This window comes from Pteropus vampyrus, unplaced genomic scaffold (genome assembly GCF_000151845.1).
Source record: "Pteropus vampyrus isolate Shadow unplaced genomic scaffold, Pvam_2.0 Scaffold294, whole genome shotgun sequence".
Lineage (NCBI taxonomy): Eukaryota > Metazoa > Chordata > Mammalia > Chiroptera > Pteropodidae > Pteropus > Pteropus vampyrus.
The window spans coordinates 2,474,467-2,498,177 of NW_011889075.1; the positions used below are offsets into that span (position 1 = coordinate 2,474,467).

Consider the following 23,711-nt stretch of genomic DNA (forward strand, 5'->3'; position numbering starts at 1 on the left):
ACTATGCTTCACACCTGCCAACCGTCCATTGATTTGCAGAAGAGTTTCTCACCCAGTTATAGTAGCTTCTTACTTTTGCATGTTCTAGGAAGTACACCAAAGAGGCTTTACCAGACATACAAATAATTTATATCTGCTACTCTTTTCATTTGGTGGCACCTACTTTAACCTACACACTCAGGAGCCATTGGAAAATGAATCTTATTCATTTCAGAACACTGTCCCTGATTTCTTTGACCCCGTTGCAGTCTGCATATCCCTCTGTAGGAGCCGTGAACTTCATCATGTTGTTATGATTTATTGTATGTCTTTTGTACCTTACATCTGTATGCCATGTACAGTGACTAACTCATAGAAGGGATTCAAGTTTATGTTGAATGAACGATCCCCACCTGTGCTTTTTCTCTGAACTAATGTTTTTAGGTTTTCTTTTGATTTAAATGTTTTTATCAAAATGTTACATATCCTTCATCTGGCCTTGTTGGCAAAGCTAGGGATCATTGTCAAACCAGGCACATTTGATATATTTTCTGTCAAAAAGGTCTGATTTCATTTTTTTCAATTCATATAATGTGTCAATACACATGCCCATGATCATTATTGCTCTTCTAATCCTGATAAAGGCCAGATGGTTGTCATGTGGTACATGCCTGGCCACCAGCCTACTATGTCTTCCAGCTTGGTCTGTGCTCTGTTCCCCTAGGCCTCTCCCTTGGAGCCTGTGTCTTTGATGGGACTCTAACCACTGAAGAGGCATAGTCTCCATGGAAATCGTCACCACTGTGTGACCCCTGCAGATGCAGAGCCAGAAGTCCTCCCCAAGCCCGTAGTAGAAATGTCCACAAGGCAGGGCAGACTCCAGGCTGTGCTGCAGGCTACGGAACCTGGAGTAAAGGCGGCTGCCTCACCCCTGTGTCTGCTTGTCTCTCTGTCAGATGCCCTGGGAGAGTTCTTTCATGTGGGATGGGTGCATGTCCAGGGTGGATTGGGATGCCTTTTTCTGTGGAACAGGAGAAGAGTCCTTGTGAGGGAGGAAGTGAGGAGGGAACCCCTGCTCATGCCTCACCATCTTCCAGACTTTGAATACCTGGTTTCAAGACCAGCTGCTCTAGTCCAACCCTGAGTTATTCTTTGACCAGATCATTTCAGGGATAGAATTACAGAAACTACTATTGCCTTACCTTATTTTCTCCCCTAGTCTGGGGGAGTAGATGCTCAAGAAATAATCAGAAGTGGAGAGTATTGAAAAGTCAGTGCATAAGTGCTGGACTGACTGTGACCATCTCTAGACTGTGGCCAGCCCCAGCCTGTGGCCAGCCCCAGCCTGCGGCCAGCCCCAGCCTGCAAAGGATCATCCTTTGTCTCCAGTTTGGCAACCAGACTCCAGGACTGACCTTAGGCCCTTGCCTGTCCTTAGTTAGCTTATAGTCAGGTAATCTCCTGTGTTATAATTTCCTGTACTTTGACAGTAATCATACTTGTCACCTCATAAGATTGTTGGCCTGAGGCAATAGGATGATGTCTTGGGCACACAGTAAGTGCTCAGTGTCTATTCTTCTTTTACCTGTGAATCAAGTACTTGGGTTTCTCAGTGATAACACCTAGGACTCCCCTGAGCCATCCTTTCCCAGGACCTCAGACAAGGGGACACCACCCCCATTTTGGCACTATAAACATGTGTTCTCCATTCATAGTTCCCACTGTTTAATAGACACCCCATCTGGCAATCCTACAGACCTCTCAGGATTGTCATGTCCAAATCAGAAGTCATCATCTTTTCTCTCTCGCCTGCCTCCTCTCCCCATCACCTTTTTTTTTTTTTTTTTTAAGGAAAAACCCTCTGTCAGTCCAGGTCCCCAGACAGCAACCCAGCAGTCCTGTGATCAGTGTCTTCCATCCCATCTGTTCCCTAGATACCCCTAGCTGTCTCTTCCTTTTCTTCTTCCTTCCCTCAGCCCATGACTAACAGCACATCTCCCTTTCTTGGTCTATGACTACAGCCATTTCCCAGCCTCCCTATCTCCATCTCTTTTTTCACTTTTCCTTCACGTGGCTGCCAGAAGGAGCATTCTAAAATGTAGTTCCAGTTGGCCCCTCCTACTCACACTGTCTTCCTTCAGTTCCCACTCATCCACAGGGGAAAGGCAGCTGGCTCATGCAGCATCACCCTGCAGCCCTTTCTGCCTTCCCTGCCAATCCTCTTCTCTTCGCTGTGTGTCCCCAATTCTGTCTGAGCGGCTCTGGTCCCTCTGCTTTGTTGCCCTGCAGCTGACTTAGCAGCCCCTGTCCACAATGTCATGCCAGCCCAAAGCCAGCCTCTTTATGGGGTTTCTGACGTCCACATTTCCTCTATTCCCATAGACACATTTCCCCATCCATAACATTTTTGAAATCAGGACAGGCCATGTCTTATCCAAAGTTCATTGGCAGGATTTCTTTTTCTTTCTTAGTGGCAAATAGAATAAAGATGTACCATAAAATCAGCGGCATTAAATTCAGTGTAATTTGTTTTTTCCTCTACTGTGGAGGTGTCTTTTTTTATGGTTTATAAATAAAGGAAGAGTGGGTATATTTATCCACTAAATTCCATGTTGATTTAGGATACAGACTGTGTCTTCCTCTTTTTGCATCCTCTGCACCAAGCTCAGAGGCTAGCACATATAACCTTAAAGAGAAAAGGGATTACATAAATGAAGTAATGAAAGAATGAAGGCAGGGAGTCATAATCTGTCCTCAGCAGATATGCCATGGCACTGTGACAGTCTCCCTGCCTAGGTGGCTTTCTGTTTTATGCTGCAACATCACTTTATTTCACCTTCCCTAACTTCATTAAGAAAGGACACATCAGTATTTGGGGAGAAAGGGAATGTAGGTTTTTTAGGCTGGGCTGTTATTTGGACTTCCCTCTTTCAGGTTCTGAACCTCACATGACCGTCCTACCGTCAGGACCACATTCCCAGCTCTGCAGTCATCTCTTGAGGTGCACGAGATAGGGATCGGTGCGGGGTCTCTTGGCCATGCTAAGCCCTGTAAGTTAAATGGATGAGGGAGGGAGCTTTGTGGCTTGTATTTCTTGGAAGCATCACCCTGCTCCAATGTCTGATCTCTTGGGCCTTCCAGTCTAGAGAAAGCTGCTTGCACAGTACAGACTGAGCTGAAATCAAATTAGACTGAGAATGTCATTTTTTTCTCAATATGCCTTTTACTGTATCTTCTCTCCTGAATTATGCTTTCCTCAGACTCAGTCGTCGGGGAAATTGCTCAGTGAGCATCTAGTCTTGGCCAAGGCGGGGTGGGGGAGTGGAGGTTGGGGGGGTTCACCACAGCTGGGGTGGAGCTTGACGTCCTCTCCACCACAGTTCTGCTGTTAGCGCCTTCTGACCTGTTAGTTGGTAGCGATAAAAGTCTTATTTTCAATAACTTACTTTTCTGTTCTCAGTTTTGAACTCTGAGGACCTTCCAGCCCCTTTCAGTTATCACTGGCTAACCTTTTCTGTACCTTTCACAGCTTTTCATGTTTATATCCTACCTTCATGATTTCTGTATTTGGTCAGCTGCCCTGTGACATCTGGGGAGGCAACTGAATTCCACTGATAATCTAAGTTACCATGTAAGAACAAATAACAGCTTGGAATGATTTCCTGAAGATAGTGATGATTAAATGCACAGCCTTCTGGAATCAACCTGCTGGAGCCTGCAAGCTTTAAATCCATCACTCTTCGTGTGATCTTGTGCACGTGATCCAGATGGTCTTCCTAAACAAGTTTTTTTCATGTGTAACATAGAGTTAGTATCTCCTTCCGAGATTGTCAGGAGTACCGAATGTGTAATCTCTCAAAGCTGTGAGCACAGTACCCAAGGCAGCTTCAGTTCTCAGTAAGTGCAATCCTTACTCTGAAGTGTAGGTTCTCATTTGTTCAGTTGGATTGAATTTCTTCCCTCACCTGGGTCTCTGCCATCATCTTAGCTTGTCTTAGGAGTTGAGTCCTAAGTCTGAGCAGGAGGATAAGTGACGAATACTAATGGAAGGATGGAGGTGGTCTCTGGGCTCTGCTCTGCCCATGTCCATCTTTTTCTGTCTGTGTTTCCTTGATACGAACAGATTAACACCCCCCACCCCCACCCCCGCCCCCGTTTCAGAGTTTCTTCCAAACACCTTGGAAGCATACCAAGAAGAGGTCAGGTATGAAATGTCAGCAGCACACTTTTCATAGAAGTCTTTTATAAAAGTATACACAGCAGTTCAAATCTCACCTAAAAAATCAAATGATAACCTTACCACCATGTTCCAGAATAGATTTCTGGTGAGTTAACTAGTTGTAGGTTAACTGTGATGATCATACAGTTGACCCTTGAACAATGTAAGAGATAGGGATGCTGACCCCTTGTACAGTCAAAAATCCATGTATAACTTTTGACTCCCCAAAAGTTAACTATTTATAGTCTGCTGTTGACCGGAATCCTTACTGATAACATAAACAGGCAATTAATACATATTTTGTATGTTACGTGTATTATATACTGTATTCTTAAAGTAAACTAGACAGAAGAAAACGTTATTAAGAAAAATCATAAGGAAAATAGATTTACAGTAGATTTACAAATTGTTGAAAAAAATTTGTGTATAAGTGGACCCACACAGTTCATACCTGTGTTCTTCAAGGGTCAGCGTAATCATAAACATCTAGAAACAATGTAAGTAAATACTAATCTCAATGGGGAAGGAAGCATATAACAGCAATGGAAGAAGTTGCCTAAAAATGAAAACCTGTGTCAAAATGTATCCTAAAAGTTAAAATGGGAAAAATATTGTAGTACATATGACAAAGAATTAATATCTTTATATATTAAGGAATTATTATACAGCCAGTGAAAATGCTAACACACCAGCAGAAAAATGGGCAATATTACTGTTGGCATGTTTATGTGTGTGCATGTATATAACCACATGTTTATATATAAATATTAATTTGCAAAAATGCATATAACATCTGTATAAGTATGTATAGAGAAATAACTCCCTTTGAGAAAATGCACACCAAAATATTAATAGTGGTTATCTCTGGGTTGTTGGATGATTTATTTTTCTTTCTCTGATTTCCCAAATTTAAATTTGTATTTGTATTTTTTCTCTATACTGCTCTGTATTTTCCATGAGAAAAAACTTTTGAAAGAATCCACTTTATTTAGGTTTCTGGGCTTCTGAGGAAATCCTGTGGCCCTGGGTTTTTTCCTCGGTAAACAGGAAACATCTGAAGTTAGTTGACAGTTTGTTAGATGGATACTTGCTCTTTGAATGGTTTCTCCTTATGCTCTTACCTACTCTGCCTCCTATTCTCTCCCTTGGAATGTATGCTCTACACGACTGGTCTGCCCCAGACATCTTTGAAATTTTTTCTTTTCATTTTTGTTTCATCTGCTGTGCTTATTTAGACTTCACTTTGAACGTACAGATTGTCCCTCTGTGCCTAGGTTTAGAAATAAACACAGGTCCGGAACACTGCAGAATAGACCAGAGTTGTTGGGAGGAGCTGTCCTCCTGGCATGCAGGAGGTGTGCTTTGTGGGGAAGTGACCTCATCTGGATGCCTAGTACAGGGCCCAAAGGCGTGGGGTGAATGTTCCTACCATAGTGCCGATCTGTGTCCTAGTCACAACTTACCTCCTTGTCAGGCCATGAGGTCAGCAGGGCAGGAACCTCAGAGCATCTTTGCATTTACCTCACTGGGTGCAACAGTTGTGTTTTGAGTTAAGCGAATAATTGAATTCATTGAATTATTGAAAACTCTGAGAATTATATGGTAATCTCAAACTCATCTTAAGAAAAATTAATATTGAATTTTGATTGTTCTGTGCTGCCTACAAGAAAAAAGAAAGGAAAATAAAACCTTTTCTTTTGAACCAGATTTTTGTGGTCTACATTGGCTTTGCTATCTCAATAATCAGTTTTACATCTCAAGACAAAATTCTATAGTTTTTTACCTTACTGTCAAGGCCTCTTGTGTGGCCTGCCAGTCCTTCACATCCAGTGTCATTAATAAACTAAGTAATTTTTCTTTGTGGACTAGCTTAGTTCTATTCAGATCAGATCCTAATTATCTGTTGTCAAATAGAACTCATTTCCTTCAGATTCCGTCACCAGTGACACTGCCCTTGGAGGGAGGGTAGTACAGAGAAAGGAGCCTGAGGAGCCCAGTACACTGTCTTCCCCCTTCTGGTCACTCCATGTCTGGGCGGCTTCCTCATTTTCAAAAAAAAAGATGTTGGATTACATCTTAGGTAATGGTGGCTGACATTTGCCATTGGAAAGCCTTTTTTAGAAATGGAACAAAGTAATTTTTTAAATGTCTATCTGTAAAAGAGGTTAGCTGAAATTGCTCTTAGGTTATTAACAAGTCCTCAATATTTAGGCATTAGTTTTTTTCAGAAAGTTGTGTTTTTAAGCGTGGGAGTGTTTCAGGCAACCTAAGTGAAGTTTGTTTATCCCTTATTGCTAACTCCTCACTCCCCTTTTTATCTGGAGAAGACTTTTGATGCCAATGGTAGTGTTTTTGTTGATTTCAGATGGCTTATTTTTAAAGCCTCTAGTACATTTTCTGTGTCAGTCATTATGGACTGTTGCATTAGCTAATTAAAAATCCTCTTAACAAAACCATCATACGTGGGATTAAAGGAGACAGCTATTATTCTCCCAGGAAAGATTCATAATCCACATCAATTTATTGCCTGTGTTCCCAACAAAGCAAAATATGGCTGTTAGTGCTCTTAGTTATGTAGGAACCTGAGAACTCCAGAGATTTTGATAGATATGTTATTAGTAAGCAAAAATATTAATATTTAAAAATGATTATGCCAATCAATATGCCAATGATTAATGGCATATTGCTTATACCATTACATAAAACAAAATGGCGCTAAAGCCATTTGATTTCAGAACTGATTAATGGTCATAGTGGTTTCAAATTTATTTTAAAAACAGATTTAGAATTGGGTAATTTTATTTATTTATTTATTTATTATTATTATTATTATTATTATTATTATTATTTTGGTAATACCACTGTAAGAGATTCCACTTAGTACGTTTCTCCCTATTGTAGTGTCTTAGTCCTGCTCCAGCTACCTTAGGAAGAAAGAAATAATTAATTGTAAAGAGTACCAGGGTGTCTCAGAAACCTTATGAGTCATTGGAACTGAAGACTAGAGCCATTAGGAATTACCTACCTTCTACCCATCACCCTACTGCCCTCTGTTCTTCTTTGCATGCCAACTGTGTTGGGGTCCTTAGAACCATCCCCAGTTTCAGCGATTCAGTAGGAGAATCATAGCACTCATAATATAGTGGTACTCATGGCTTTGAGTTACTAAGAAGGAGGTATACGAAGCAAAATCAATACAAGGAAAAGGTTCATGGGTGAAGTCCAGAGGAAGACAGGTACAGACTTCCAACAGTCCTTTCCAAGTAGAGTCACATAGGATGTACCAGATTCCCTCAGTAACGGCTTGTGGCATGTTGTTAGCCAGGGAAGCTCCTTAGAGACCCAGTGCCCAGGATTTTTCTTGAGGATTAGTTAGGCAGGCAGCCACTGCCTGGTATGGACCAAAATTGCAGACTGTCGAGGAAATCAGGTGCTCAGCATAAATCATATTGTTTGTACAGTTTAGGCACAGCGAGCCAGTCTTATCAGTTAGGGAATGGTGGGAACCCTCCCAACATCCATGTTCCCAGACACCAGCTAAGGGCCTCCCTTACAAGCAGGCCTTTTTGGGGATAGCAGTCAGACCTGCTACGTTAACTTTTTTACATAGCAGGAGATGCATCCCACCTTGGCCCATACCTTCAGGTAAGGCTCTAGCAGTGATGAAGCAGCACCCCAAAATTCCCAGGAGAGAGAATCAACCCAGCTAAGAATGCGTGTTTGCCTGCATCTATGCCAGTTATGGTCAGGGTCATCTAGGACGAGCATGGATGTTGGAAATTCTTTCTGTTTAGGGACAATAAGTTGGTTTGGGGACTTGGGAGATACTCTAGGAGGAAGTCAGTCATAGGGACACATGCGTAGAATAGCCTCTCAGATACTGTGCAGGCTTGATTTTTCAAAGGCCATCTTGGGGGCGGCATTACAGAATAAATCAGGAAAGTGGTACCTGATTCAAGCCCTGTGAACCGAGATTTCAGGTCAGATTCCACAGGTTCAGTTGCTCTGAGGGAAAGAGTAGTGTGCAGGGGTTCATTTGTATAAAAACAGTGAGTGACAAAGGTATTCTGTAATAGATTCAGATACCTTGTCCTTACGTATTTTGTAGTAACAGACTTAGTGAACTTTTGTTTTTTATAATTCTAATTGGAACCACTTGGGGTTCATGGACATGACCTGATTATTCTCTGAGATTTATCCTTGTAGGAGATGTACAAGAATAGCATATACTTTTATAATATTTCTACATGTCTGTGGACTTTGATTTTATTTTTGTTTTAAAGCTTTATTGTTAAAACTTTGTCAGAATGTTGATAATTCTATATTTCATCCCTCCTATTTTTGAGTAATTCTTTATCTTTTCAGTAGTCCCCATATAAGAAGCTCTGACATTTCTTGAGACACATGGATATCTTTTATCTGCTGGAGGTGGGTGACATAGAGTGTTGAGGCGACCTCAAAGGTGATTCCCCTAATTAGGAGATAGAAAGCCTTGCTCCAACGTATTGCTGGGTGCCCTAGGAAGGGCTAAGTGTCACCTACGGAATTTGCTGAAAACCTTGTCATGCGTACTACCTGTGTGTAAAGTGTCCTCGGATTCCTTCAGCCAGTGGGAAATCACCATAGAAATATCATCATACCTCTATGTGGTAGAGCAAACCTGACTAGATGTACAATAATTTAGTATTGAAATAATTTAAGTAAAACAATATGCGCACACACATACTCACTGATACACTTGCAGGCATGGCACACACAAATTGTATAGGGCCAGGAAGTTAAAACTCAGTGCTTCCTGCCAGCCCCTCATTTTTGTTTTGGTATAGTTCACGTGTGGATACTTATTTTGAGTTAGGTCAGAAGTCATCATATGCAGCCTCCACACTATGCCCACCAGACACAGTCTGCAGATGTTGTGTGTTCACTCCGGCAAGCTCCCTGGTTGCTGGTCTGGCCTTGGGAGTGGCCAGGAGCCCCACACTCTCTGTGTGGTTGGTACACGCCAGTGACATGCGGATGGATCCATCTGATGGCCTTGTGTAGGCACTTTCTCCCACAAGTACCCTTAGGCAGGTTTTGCTTTTGTACCCCAAGTATCTTTGAGATAGGAAGAGAGACAGTCATTCCAGGAACGGTAGGACTTCTAAGGAAATAGAACAGAATGTGAACTAGGAAAATAATTCCCATATCCCTCAGTGAGATCAGCCAGAGGGCTTGAAGCTAGTAAAACTTCATTTAGAGCTTGCACTGTGGGGTGCAGGGGTAGGGCGGGGGTAGGGGCTCCTCAGATGATAAGCTGGATTTGTACCTAGTGTTTTACTATACTCTGAGGTAGCATTATTGATTCCCAGGGATCTGGGAAGTCATGCCTTTGAAGGAAACCTATTCTTTATATCTTCTCTAATGACCTACTCAGTAAATGTTTTGATCGATTAGTATATGCCGTCAAAAGTCTTCAGGAAAGAAAATGCAAAATTTAATGATATTAGGTTTTGTAAAGGCCCCCCTGGGTTCCTTGTCACCCTTATACATCTGTAGGACCGAGGGCCCCTACTCTGAGAAACATCATTACTATGTGGGGTACACAAGGCCATATCACCAAGTAGTGTGAGAATCCATTTCTCAAATAGAACAGTGTTTTGTGTGTTTTTTAATCAACTTTCCTGAGGGAGAGGGTGCTGCAGGAGGCTCCAGAAGGCCTCCTAGAGAGAAGCCTGGCTTTTCCTCCTAGCACCCAGCATGGAGAGGAATTGAATTCTATGCTAATAATGTTTCTGATGTACTTTGTCCTGTATCTTAATGCTGTGTCGGGTATTGTTGATATTTATATTTCACCCAATAGTATGGATCTTTATGGGTCTGTTCAGGTTAGAAATCAATATTCCTGTTATTTGCTAATTATTTTAAATTAATGGATGCAAACGAGTTTTCTGAAATTTACTAATTAATGATTAGTTATTGGAAAACTGTTACCTCTCAGTTAATTACAACTACACTTACTTGGTTAGGGTGCCATAGTTTAAGTGGATATATATTTTGCTCCATTAATCGGGTTCAGATCTGGTTTGTTCAGATCTGCGTTGTGCAGGTCACATATTCTCATATTTGGTAAGGGAGCAACTGGGTACATTGGTTGGTGGAAGGATGGGACCACAACACAGAGGCCTAGTCCTCGGTAACTTGTAAGAGGTTGGCGTGCAGGTGTGTAACATTTGTGTTATATCTTTTGTTTTCACAGTGAGAGAAAAACGCAAGAGTCTCTTCATTAACCATGTAAGTGAAGCTGTCTTCCTGTGGACTGTACAGTGATTGTGCAGGGAGGAGAGCTTTAATAACTGTGTCTGGGATGGGTGAAAATGTTTCATGTATTTTGTCCATTCTTGGAAGAATGTGAAGAACATTGCAGTGTCCTTAAGCTCAGTTTGGTTTGAAGTTGGACAAGCATGGCTTGTGTTTATCCACTGTCCCAAATGTTTTTTCCAGAAGCCCCAGACTGGTGGTGTTCATGGGAAGATGTGTGTGGACAGTACCACAGCAAATACCACAGAAGTCTGAATGAAAGCCACTTCTTTTAAATTTCTTATTCTTTCCTTCTTCTGGCCCTCCCCCAAATTACTCTTTTCTTTCTGTAACTCCCTCTATTTGAATAAACACAATTCTTTTCCTTGAGGCTCTCTGCCTCCATACACTTTCCTTTTCCTAATTGTTGTTTATAGGTCCAGTAGAATCTGCATGTTCTTTTAGTGCTCAAAGGAAGGATAAACTTGACAACACTTTAAAGGGATTTAAAAAATTTAGCTCTAGTTTTTTGGCTGTTCTGAGCAATATTTCCCTCCCCTGCTTGCCAGGCCTAAAGTGTCTCATTGAGGTAAATTATCCTTCTTCCTTGAGCAGCACGTGCAGCTAGCTGCCCCCATCTCCACTCTTCCTCCTATAACTCCCACCTCCCAGGCCCCTACTCACACCCCTCTGTACACAGTGCGGAGCCCTGCAAGTGTGGAGTGTCGGGTCCAGGCAAAGTATAGCCACCTCTTCATCTCCCTCTAAATATATGTCCCTTTCTTTAGGAAAGAAAACTATCTCCATGAGGTATGGAATAATGAAGTAGGATTTCTAGACTATGCATGTAAATGTTTGTAATTCTCGAAGTACTTGGCACTGAAGCTGTGTGTTAGAGAGACTTAAAGCTATGTTGTCTTCCCTGCCTTTTGAAAATGTGGACAAAATGCTGTTGTAAAGAAATTTATAAGCTGGGCCTATGCAAACTAATTAAAGCACCATATAAATATGTTGACATTATTGCCATTGCCCATTAGAATATAGATAAATTCTATTTAATTTTCCAAGTTCAATATCAAAACTGATGAACTCTTTCCAGTATTCAAATATGGATATCATTTTTTCATAATTATTAAGACCAGGGTGGAGTGTATTCTGTTCTACTGCTTTTGGGAATCCTGCGTTATAGGGTTTATGCTCCTCTCCTATAGTGCCATCTCAATGGAGTTCTGCCTTTTAGGTGTGAATGAGATAGGAGCAGACTTCTTGTAAAATGGTGTCATTTCTAGTTACACTCTTCACCTGTTAAGACAGATCAGTCAAGGAATGTAGTGAGCTTGATCCAGGAACTGAAATTTCAAAAATTCTAAACCTTTTGCCTCTTTGGGAAATTTACTTTTAACAGAATACAAATTTATTGAGCTACTGCTATGTAAGCAGTAATACAATGTGCTTGGAGGGTGTGAAAGAAGCCTCAGTAAGGGTTTAGTCTCAGTAAGATTTTAAAAATCCAATCAGATTAAAGAATCCAATTTTTATTATGAAATAATGCAAATATACAGGGAAGTTGCAACAATAATACAGAGCATAGGATTTTTACACCTCTCTCAGGAACCTTGGCTACTCTGGTTCCCATGCTACTCATTCAATTTGACACAGGATGTTGACATGGGGGAGATGTTTTATTATGTTTTCTCTTAATGTTATTTCTTTTTTTCAGAATGTCTAGAAATGATAGCGCTATACACACAAAAATGTCAATACAGTTAAGTTTGCGTGAGATGTCAATTCCTTGAGTGTCTGGTTGTGTATATAGAAGACTTAATCTTTTCTTAAACTTTCTTGTTACCCTTTCTTCGTTCTGTCTTCACTCGTGTTATGAGGCACAAATAAATTATAATGAAATATAATCTATATGGATATAGGACAGCTGACAGGTGGATTTGCTTCCCTAGTATTTTCATAGAAGGTCATTTTGGAAAGTACATTGTCCTTGTTAAGACACGGAAGTGAAGGTCATTGAACTGATGTGATGATTTGTCCTGAAGATGCATGGCTTGTTCTTAGTGAGTGTTGCTGCGTTTGAAGCCCTGGTCTTTTATATGTGGTATGAATCTCATCTCTGAATCAGCCAGTACAGATTCTTGACCGTGCTGCCTGGTTTTCGCAGTGGCGAGACATTGCTGGGGGAGCACGAGGGAATGGTTCTGATTTAACCTCATCTGTGACTTTCCGATTCCTTTATTTTTCCTTGCTGAGGGTAGAGGGGCCCCAGCTGTTCCTCCTAGGAGCTAGACAGGCACTCCAGGCTCTGTGTGATGCCTCAGCCTCCTCACTATGCCATTTTATTTTTTCCTTCACTGCTCTCTGAACTCCTCAGGTTTTCAACTTGCTCAGGGACTTCTGAAGCAGAGAGAAAAGAAAAAACATGAAGTCTGAGAAAGAGCAAGTACTTTGTCATAAAAGTCCTTTAAGAAGCAGACTCTCCTTATCTTTTAAACAGAAGCTTCCCCCCCTAGCATCTGTTACAGTTTGTTCACACACACACACACACACACACACACTTTCGATTTGAAAAATGTCAAACTTATAGAACAGTCAATAATAATAATATAGAAAATTCCCATATATTCCAGATTCACCAGTTTTAAACCACTGTTATATCACTTTAGACTCATGCTCTGATCACATTCCTGTGATTACATTATTTTTTCTGACTTGTTTGGGAGTAGGTTGTTTGCATTCTGCCTTTTACTTCTGAACACTCCACTGTATATTTCCTAAGACAAGGTTATTCTCTGTGTCAACACAGTATCGTTATCAGAATCAAGAATTCAACATTGATACAATTCTTTTTAATATTCCAGTTATGTTAAGGGGCCCCATAATGTCCTGCGTAGCATGTTTTTCTCTGGTGCCAGTTTCAGTTCAAGATCACATTTAGCATTGACTTGGCGTGCCCCTTGGTCTCCTTTAATCTGGAGATACCTTCAGCCTTCTGTCTTTCATGACTTTGACAGTGTTGAAGAATACAGGGCCAGGTGTTTATTAATGGAATGTTTCCCATTTTGAATCTGTCTGAAGTATTCAGGTAAGCATTTCCGGCCAGAATACTTCACGGAGTGCACCCTTGCCCTTCGCCATTTGTCAAATCTGGAAACACACAATATCCACCTGACCTTGTTGGTGATGTTGATTTTGATCACCTGGCAAGGTGCTGTTCAGATTACCCACTTTTTATTGACTGGTTTTCACCTAAAACTAATGAGCAGTCTTTGAACAGACACTTTAAGACCATGCAAATATCCTGCTCCTTATTCCTGCCCCTACATTTAGCATCTGTTGATCATTCTTGCTTGAACCAATCTTTGTATTGTATTTTCTTAGCAAATAGTAATTTTCCAGCCCCCACTCCCACCCTCACCACATTTGGCAGTTGTCATTCTGCTGTAAGGGAGAGCTTTTTTCCCCCATCCATCATCCTCCCATCCATTTAATTTTATATAGGCTTGTGGATTTCATTTTTCAATGATTTTTAGTTCATTGCTGTCCTTAATTAATTTGGTGCTCACATTGTTCTAGGTTTGGCTAGTAGCAGTCTTTGCAAAATGGCACTGTGTTCTCATGACATCCCCCCCGCCCCACACCCCATTTTTGGGGATTGAGTACTCACTCGCTTTTTGGCACAAGATATTCCAGGCTCAGCTCGCATGTCCCTGGATCAGTTCTAGAATCAGCCATTTCTCCAGGGAGCCGTAGTTCCTTTTAGTAGCAAACAGAATTGGAAACCCAGATCTGGACTCCAGGTGTGCTGGTTGCTCCTGGGCTGTCATTGCTTCTAGGCCCAATATTTCCAGGAAGTAGACATTTTAGAAATCATAAATTCTCACTGATACCCTAATTTCCTAGTTCAGTTCATCTCATATGATTTTTTCTTTTTTGTTTTTGGTCTTTGAGTATTTTTTTCCTTCTGTGAAAATTTTATTTTTTAAAAACAACTTTATCGAAATATAATTTACAGACCATAAAATCCACCCCTATAAGGTATATAATTTAATGGTTTTTAGTATATTCACAGAGTTGTGTAACTATTATCACAGTCAATTTTAGAACACATTCATCTCCCCAAAAAGAAACTGAATACCCATTAGCAGTCGCTTCCCATTCTCCGCCTTCCCCCAGCCCCTGGCAGCCACTACTCTACTTACTGTTTCTATGGATGTGTCTATTCCAGACATTTCATACAAGCATTATCATAGGGTATGTGGCCTTTTACAATTGGTTCCTTTCCCTTAGCGAACGTTTTCAGAGTTCACCAGTGTTGTAGTATATTTAGAACTTTATTCAAAATGTACAGGTATGCACATTTTGTTTATTCATTCATCAGTTGGTAAACATTTGGGTTGTTTCTACCTTTTTGCTATTATGAATAATGCTGCGATGAGCAATTTTGACCATGTTTTTGTGAATATATGTTTTCATTTTGGGGGAGCATATTCCTAAGAGTAAAATTGCAGGGTCCTGTGGCCACTCTATATTTAACATTTTGAGGAATTGCCAAACTGTTTTTCAAAGTAGCTGGTTTTTTGGTTTTTAATATTTTATTTGCAGTCCTATGAATTTAGTTTTTTAACTGATCGAGAATAAGATACTTGTTTCTTCAAAGTACAACTTTCAACTTTTTCTTTACCTCCTTTGCTTTTTAATTTTTTTTAAACTTTTCCCAGGAGAAGAAATGACCTTTTAGAACCAGTAAAGCGTTGACCAATGTAATAGCATTCACAGGGAATTTTGAAGGGACGTTGCTGAAGAACATGTGATATAACAAAAACACTTTATTAGAAGTCAAGTGGCTTGAATTATGCTGCTTATACTTCTCTGCTTTTGATGCCAACTTACTATGTCACTTGATATGTCATCTATAAAGAGGACAGGACCACTTGTCTCCACATCTCACAGGACAGTAATAGCAATGGAGATGGGATATGTGTAGGCCCTTAAACATTGGTGTTGTGTAAATACTTGACATATTTGAGTTTCTATGACAGTTTACTAATAATGTAGAAGAGAGAGTTCTAACAGTAGGAAAGAAACTTGAATTTCTTACATTCTAGGGAAAGTCTAACCAATTTTTGAGTCTTTCTGCAAATTAAAGATTTTAAGACCTATGCTTGGGTCTTAAACATCTGCCCTGTCCTTCCCCCAGCATGCTAGAATAAGCTCGTTACCCGACTTTACCCGCCCCCCCCACCCCCACTCCCATCCCCCTGGAACTAGAGCATGGAATATATATGACCATTGCATTCAAGGAAGGAAGTAATAGTAGGAAAAATGTTATTTTGGAAATGAGCCTCTTTCTTTTAGAGCTGCAGAAAGAACTCAGGCAGCAATAAACTCTCTGTTGGCTGCCACGTGGGAGAAGCTGCCTGTGGGAGTGGGAGGCCCACCGTGGCTCTGCTCAGCACCTGTTGGGCCATCAGGAAAACCTCTCTCCCTTGGATGATGTCGGTCCTAAAGGGTTGTATTTCTGGATCTTGCCTCACAGCCAGAACTATAATGAGAAAAAGTACTTCTCGTTACAGAGTCAGTGCACAGAGCTATAATGAAGCCAAGATTTGACCTGGGATTGAAATAAATTATGAATGTAATTATTTTATAGTGACAGCATGCATGACTCACAGTAGAGCAAAATTTTACCTCAGAATTGGCATTTCTAGTGTTTGTTCTTGAGACCCAATGTTGATTTATTTTTCTGCTTTCATAGAATAATGATTTTGTCCATTTTTGTTGTTAATTCCGTGGCTCTTTGCTTTTTCTATCCTTTCTTCTGTCCCTGCCGTAAGAAACTGATCCTACTAAAAGGTGTTCCATCTTGCTTTTTCTTTTCGTGGAATATTCATTTAACATCTTGTGGTCAAAGAAGATTGTTTTTTCTTTTGTTTCGTTCTTTTTATCTTTGTTCTGAGGCTTGCGGTGGGCATTGGAAAGATGGTGGTGGAGCTGTCCTCTCTCCTAGCCCCAGCACCATCTGTTTGTGTGTCCTCCCAACTGTGAATGCTCTGGCTTTGCACAGAGGAATTCTACAGAGTGTCCTTGTGTCCACTCCATATTAGCTGTGTGGCTTGGGTAAAGATTCTTTCTTAATCAGTTTCCTCGTTTATAAAATGAAATATCCCATCCACCTCATGGTTTTGTGAGGCTGAGCACAGTGAGGTGCAGGTGGTGGCATTGGGCACCCCAGTCTCTTTTTCTACTTTCCTGTGCTCTGTTCCTTGCATGTTTTGCACACATCAAAGCTTCAGTTAATTCTTAATGCACTTTTTTGTTTTGTTTTGTTTTGTTTATTCCCCCTCTTTAATTCACCCCCCCCTCCCCCAACTTCCACCCCCTGACCTATGGATGTTGCTGTTTCCCCTTAAGAACTGGATCTCTTAAGATGGGGCATCTCCTCCCACACGCTCACAGCGTGCACCTGGGCCTGGTGCACCCGGGGGCGCTGGCACCCCGGGGTATGGTCCGTGGCTCCAACTGGGGCACTAATCCAGGATCTTCTGCTTGTAAAGCAGATGTGCTAACCACTACACTATGGAGCCACCCCCCAGTTAATTCTTAATGAAGGAATGCTAGTGCAGATTTCAGTCTCTCTGCACATACAGTCTCACCTTTCTATCAGTCATACTTTACTCTTTTCAGACTTAGGATTTTAAAAAAATTATTCAGTGTTCATTTTTACAGATTTCATTTATGTAATTTTTTTTTTTTTTTTACAAATGTTAACAACTTCTTTTTCTCTAGTATTATTACCTCATAACTTTTAATGCTTTATTTCTTTTGATCTTAACAAACCCTAAGAAGTGGTAGGACAGTTTTGCACAATGGTTGAAAATGAGAAGTTAAAGTGACTTAATGCTTATTGAACACATCTGTGTGCAGCATCCCAGGTGTTATCCCACGTAGTTCTCACAGCACCACAGTGGGGAGTAGGCTCTGCTTTCTGTATTTTACAGACGAAGATATTGAATCTTGAGGAGGTAAAGCAAAGGTGACTTTATAATTTATTGTCAAAATCAGGACACTATTGAGTGTGAAAGGGGGTTGTATTATTGGTTACTCCAGGACAATGTGGGCAAACAAGGACTGTTCCAAGCAAGTCAAGATGTGTGATCATACTTCTTAAGTAACTTGCCTAAGTTCACACAGCTAATCAGTGGCGGAGCTACATCCTGAATCTAGGCTTTCGACTCCGTCCATGCTCTTGCCCATCTCGTACTGGAATATGTCGTCCACGTCAGCTAATTCCTGGCAGTGCCATGGGAGAGCTAGCCACTGTCCCACTGCAGCGTGTCCTAAGTATGTCAGCATTTCACTGCCCGGTGGCATGGACTCTTGCAGTAAGGTCCTGTTTGCCAGCTTATTGACACGTGGCACCCTCCTTTCTGCTGAGGCTGCACTGTCGTGATCAGCTCACAGAAGACCCAGCTGCCATCATGGAGGCTAGCTTCCTGCCTGGTGGCTCTGCTTTGAGCCAACAAGGCAGTCTGATCCCTGGGATGGAGCTGTTTCTCTTTTGCTGATTCAAGAAAATTATCCAGTCTACCTCCAGAACACCTAAGAGTCTAGACCCTAGAGAGAATAGAGAGGAGTGAGCTGAAAACGACAACGGAGATTGGTCAGTGCCATGGAGGGCGCACAGAGGAGCATAAGAGCACATAGGACGACACTCAGCCCAGATGGGTCTAATGGGAGGAAGGAGTTCTGAGCAAGGGCTGTTGGCAAGGTTCTGAGAACGAGTGGGGTCAGGGAAGGAAAAGGGCCTTTGGGTGTCGTATGAAAAAATCTGGGAGAACATGGCACAAGCGAAGAACTGGAGGTAGAAAGACATGGACTTTGGTGTCAGACAAATGTGGCTTTCAGCTCTGGTGTCTTGAATTTGACCTTGGGAACATTATTTCTCTGACTTCCTTTGACTTGTCTATTAAATGCATGTTGCTAGATGTTTGTGAGTTTTTAGTGATATGGATTTCAGATCAAGAGAAGTTTCATTCTAATACCTTGCAGTCTTGACATTCAACAAATGACTTAATGCCCAAATGGCATTTTGGAGCGATGAGACACCCAGAAACTAAAAATATGTATTACTTAATGTTTAGGATTTTTATTCAATTTAGAAATTATTAGATAGTTTGAAAGTTGAATTGGCATCCTCTGACATACCAGCCCTTAGTGCTGGAGGCTCAGGCTACAGCTGGGCGATCTGAGGCCACGGTATGTGCTGAGGGGTGTTCCTGCGCATTAGTTCAGGAGGGTAGTTTCTTAAGTTGTGGAGGAATGTAGAGTATGCTCACCTGAGTGCATCACTCATCTCTACTCAACTCTCATCACTTTTTAATCTCGGAGAAATTTGTGCCAGAGGAAATAGTTGAAACCCTACAAGAAATAGAAGTGAATTATTGCCTTTTTGTTTCATTGTTGGGATTATTCCCAAAGTTATTTCTAAAAATTCATTAACACATCAGTTAATTACTGAATTTTTATGTTAAACATCTGTTGAGGTTTTATTTGAAGCAAATTTTGCACAGGTGGGGAAAATTTCGTAAGGATTTTTGAAACTTGCCACCCATATTAATAGCTGTTATTAGATTCTGAGTTTTTAGTGTGTTTTATGTGATTTAAATGTGATTGTTACAAGAGCTTTAAAAGAGAGAGAGAATTGTTTTTAATGCCCTAGGATTGTCTTAAATGAGAAATTGTGATTAATTTGTGAAAATTCCATGTTAAAATTGCCATTCAAGTTATAACTTGAACTTCACAAGCTTTCTTCGTGCCTTTCCTTACACAGGCACAGAACAGTGTGTGCTTAAGAAGGAAAGCCCATGAACGAACCTTATCTTTTGAATTTTCTGATTTTGCCCACATGCTATTTATATAAAACCAGGTTCAATAGAGTCATATGTCAGTGGTGCAGTGCCCTCTAGCTGTGACTTAAGGAACTGGATATGCATTTTAAATAGTGACTTGTCATTTATTGTTTAGTTTTGAGGGGAGATTATGTTTATAACATCGTTTTTATATTTCTCAGGCTGTTGCATATTTTCTTAATTTCATTACAGAAGAAACCTTATTAAATAAGAAGGAAATATTAAAGTATCGAACAGGGCATTTGGTCTCTGATTAGCTTTAAGGTTTCCTTTACATTCGTTAAACTATGGATACTGAGTGCTTGTTGGAGGTGGGAAGGTGAAGTTGGCAATTTAATTATCCCTAAAGAGTTTTTTGGTTGCTGAAATGACACTTAGACTGTTAACATAGCATGAGGCAGGTAGAAACTCATTTGCATGATTTGATTTTTTTCCTTACTGGATAATTATTGCTTTTGAGCAATAATTATCCAGATTGATGTTTTCTAATCCTTTTTGCCAATATAGTTGCCAAAAGTCCACTTAGTATTGAATTGGATGTCATCAGTGTATAAATTCTATTTTCTTTATCGATGTCTTTCAGAAGTAGTTCTCAGTTCTCAAATTCTTCAAAGAGCTCAAAATTTGCACAGTTGTCAGAGAACCAGTCATAAGACTACACAGGCACATTTCCTGAAGGTCATCTATTGGTAGTATTTTCTAAAGTATCAGATAATCTTCCCTTTAAAATGTGTTTCGACCTAACAAAGAAATACTTTTTTCTTTATAACCTCAACTCTTCAAGTTCAAGCAGATTAACCAGGGGATTCTAAATTAATATCGGCTGCATTTTCTCTTGCCCCCCAAATACTCTGTCCCTCAAGAATAGAGAAAATGAGTACAGTGGACTTTTGTCTTGATCTTGGTTCATAAAACCAGGACACTGCCCTAATTAGGAGCTTTCATTGATGTAATGAGCAGTGTACTTCTTGTTTCACACAGGCCCCAGGGCAGGTGGTTTTTACGGACTCTGCACCACACTCTTTGATGTTTAATTGCAAGAATGCACTGTTCTTCTGATGAAGGTGGTTTGGGACTAGGAGCAGTGGTAGTGACTTTTATATGTGTAAGAACAAGGAATTTCATTATATGAAGAAAGTGTGTTTGCACATTTTTTGCTGGTCATTTTTGTATTTCTTGCTAAGACATTTTTCTTCTGTGGTCTGGTCTCAAGTTTAATTCTTTGGAAGAATTTTGAGCCATGTTTAATTGTCATTTTCTTGTTGCCATTGTTTTCTAGCATCCTCCAGGACAAATAGCAAGGAAATACAGCTCCTGCTCCACTATTTTCCTAGATGATAGCACAGTCAGTCAACCAAACCTCAAGTATACAATTAAATGGTGGGTATACAGATTTTTGCTTAACTGAATGCTTTTTCTATTCCTTAATCTAATGGCTCACTGGTTGGTTGTGTGGTCTTGGAATGTTAAGCTTGGGTGAGGGGAGGCCATTGACTGTGAAAAATCTTTTAAAAAGTGATTTTGGTAGTTAAAATGTGGGGTGTTCAAAATATTTGTCCATATTACCAGTTACATAAAAAGACCAAATTTTAAAATTATTTTAACTAGATTAAAGCATATTTTCGATTTGTACATACTTTCTACCTTCCCACTTTTTATTAAAGCCACCCTGACATTACTCTGCTAATATTTTACCTTCAAAATTAAAAAAAATGGGTTCTCAGTTTAAGATTCAGGGCGACAGTAGAATGCAGGCCTGACATAGTGAAAGCGTCCTTGCCCAGAGTGGAGAAATCTAAGTTCTGACCTTGGCTTTCACCAACAGGGAGGGTTTGATAAAACCTTTCTTTGGGTTCTTATTTTCAAATGGTGTTTAATGGAGGAAGGGTGTCTTGGGATAAAATCCTTTCCTTTTGGGCTTCAGTTTTTTAATTTTAAAATAGGAGGGAAGAAGGAAGGAACACTGGTTTCTCCTGTAATGTCCCTCCTAGCATTGTGATAACAGAGATCAAGAGAACCCGGTGAGCTGGGGTCTGTGGTATTCAGCTCAACTGAAAAATCTGGGATATTTTATCTCTATACTTGTTTAAGTACACATTTAACAACAGTTCATGTTAGTGTTTGAAATAATTCTTTACATTTCTAAATAGGAGCTATTCTTGTATTGCAATGGACCGAGTTTTCAGGCTTGGAAGCTCTGTTCTGAATGTGACCACATGTGACAGTCAGTCTCTGGCTCAGGCAGTGGTGACTGTCCCTGTGGTCTGTGGACATAGTCTACTTCAAAAGGAAGATGGAAGTAGGACCACTTGAAGGGAAGTTGCCTTCTCTCTTGTGGGGTTACATGTTTCTAGGTTTTAGATGGAAATGTGGCTTCTTCCCATAGTACCTTGGTGTTTAAAGGCATGGTAAATCACTAGTGGGCAGAAACCCAAACAGTCATCTATTACAGATGAGGGAGAGGGGTGTATATCATAGCTTCACAACAGATGGCCTTGGATGAAGGCCTTCCTGCCCTTGGGCTGAGGTTTACTGCTGGGAAATGGGAAGCACAGCATTTTCTAAAGTAAAGCTTTAGCAGTTGAGGAGAGAAGTGGAAAGCCCCGAAGATCTGTGCGCCACATAGCTGTTGGCATCTGCTCAAGCTCTGGGGAGCCGAGAGTGAAAGCTGCTAACTCCCCTTTAATCCTGGGATCCTCTTCACAGGGAGCATGGCAGAGTGGCACAGAGGGCACCTCTCCCTTCAGGGCCAGTGGGAGCTTTTGGGATTTACAAGTGGATCTGACTCAGTTGCTCAGCACTTCACCCTTGGATGACTTAAAATTGCCACTGGTTGTGACATGGACGCTCAGGAGCTGGGGGGGAAAACTGGGTGACGATTTGACATTTCAGTGTCAAGTCGGGGAGGTACAAGCACCTAAGTTATAGTTAGGCATCTGTATAAATCAGTGGTTCCAGCCCAGCTGCACCTGAAGTCACCTGGGAGCTTAAAAACACACTAATGTTTGAGTCTCCCGCTACAGAGCCAGTATCTGGATTTTTAAACCACTCTTAAGAAATTGTCTAATAGGCAGCCAAGATTGAAGACCCCTGATATAGATGGACAGCTGCTCTCCCCTCCCCATCAAAGTCCCCTTGAAAGTTTTAAATACAAAGTTTTAAATAAACTGTAGGTTAATATATGGAGGGAAAAGAAACTGAAAACCTGGACTGGTTAAGATAGCTGTTGAGACAAAACATTCATTGTGGATACTGTGGCATCCCTGATCCAAAAGACATTTTCTCTGCACCACCCAAATTTGAACTTCTTTTGATCAGTGGCTTAATTATTTCAAAAAGTGCCCTGTTTCTAAACATGTACCGTTGGACCCGGGAGCCGTGCAGAGTGGACCTTCCTGGTAGTGGTTCCATCTCACTCCTTCCCTGAAAATACAAGGAAGATGCTAAGTCTGCATGCCTTCCTGTTCTAAAATGTTGCCTAAACCTTATTCTGCACCTGTCAAAGGAAACCGTTGGCCCTCTCTTCTCAGACATTAAAATTGATTCCACACTCATTGAAACAATAGTTGAGCTTCATTGTGGGCATGGTGAGCATTCATGGGCCGAACTTGCTTCCTGAAAACCAAGTATGACCTTGTTTCTTTGAGAAAATGCTCTGAATTCTAAACAACTGATTTCTAAGCCGATTTTTAGAAGAAAACCATTTTGTAATTGGGGAATTGCCAAAATGAACAAACATATTTACAAATTCTAGTTAGAGGTTGGGTGGAGGGTTCAGTGTTATTCTGACAGTGAAAGAAAGACTTAAGTGTGAAAAGTTTGGGTCTGTATTCTATGCTTATACTTTTCATAGGCTTGATTTCTTCCTTGAGAACTTGATTTTCCCATTTGTCCCCTAAATGCCAACAGCTGAGGTATGAATTTAGAATTTACCAACCACCCCCATGCCTCTGCAACTGACCCCTTCCCCAAATCCTGTAAGGAGCATAGGAATGATCATCAAAGGAAGAAATGGTGGTGGTGTGGAGCCCCATTCACATAGCTGGCCAATCATCCATGCCCTTCAGCCTCTGAGGGTCAAAGAGCACTACTTACCCACCTGCCTCTGTATCTTCATGGTTCAGTGCCTCAGCACTGCCAGACCCACCACCCCTTGATCTTCAGAGGTCTTAGGATCATCATATGCTTAGCTGATTTAATTCTAGGTAAGAAGTAAGACCAGTACAGTGCCAGTGATCACAAATCTGTTTTGTTTTCCTGGTCAAGAAAATAGCATTTTTTTCCTTCCCAGCTATATGGCAAAAGCAGTTGAGCAA

At 40.8% G+C, this 23,711-nt stretch overlaps 1 protein-coding gene across 2 annotated transcripts in view; it reads left to right on the top strand.

Annotated features, from left to right (window-relative positions):
• Positions 1–23,711, top strand: part of CCNY (cyclin Y) — a 204,824-nt gene that overhangs the window by 140,351 nt on the left and 40,762 nt on the right. For both annotated transcript variants that reach the window (XM_011376347.2, XM_011376348.2), the window contains 2 exons: positions 10,437–10,471; positions 20,675–20,775. In XM_011376347.2, coding sequence (XP_011374649.1) covers positions 10,437–10,471; positions 20,675–20,775 — 136 coding nt within the window. The remainder of the gene's footprint in view (positions 1–10,436; positions 10,472–20,674; positions 20,776–23,711) is intronic.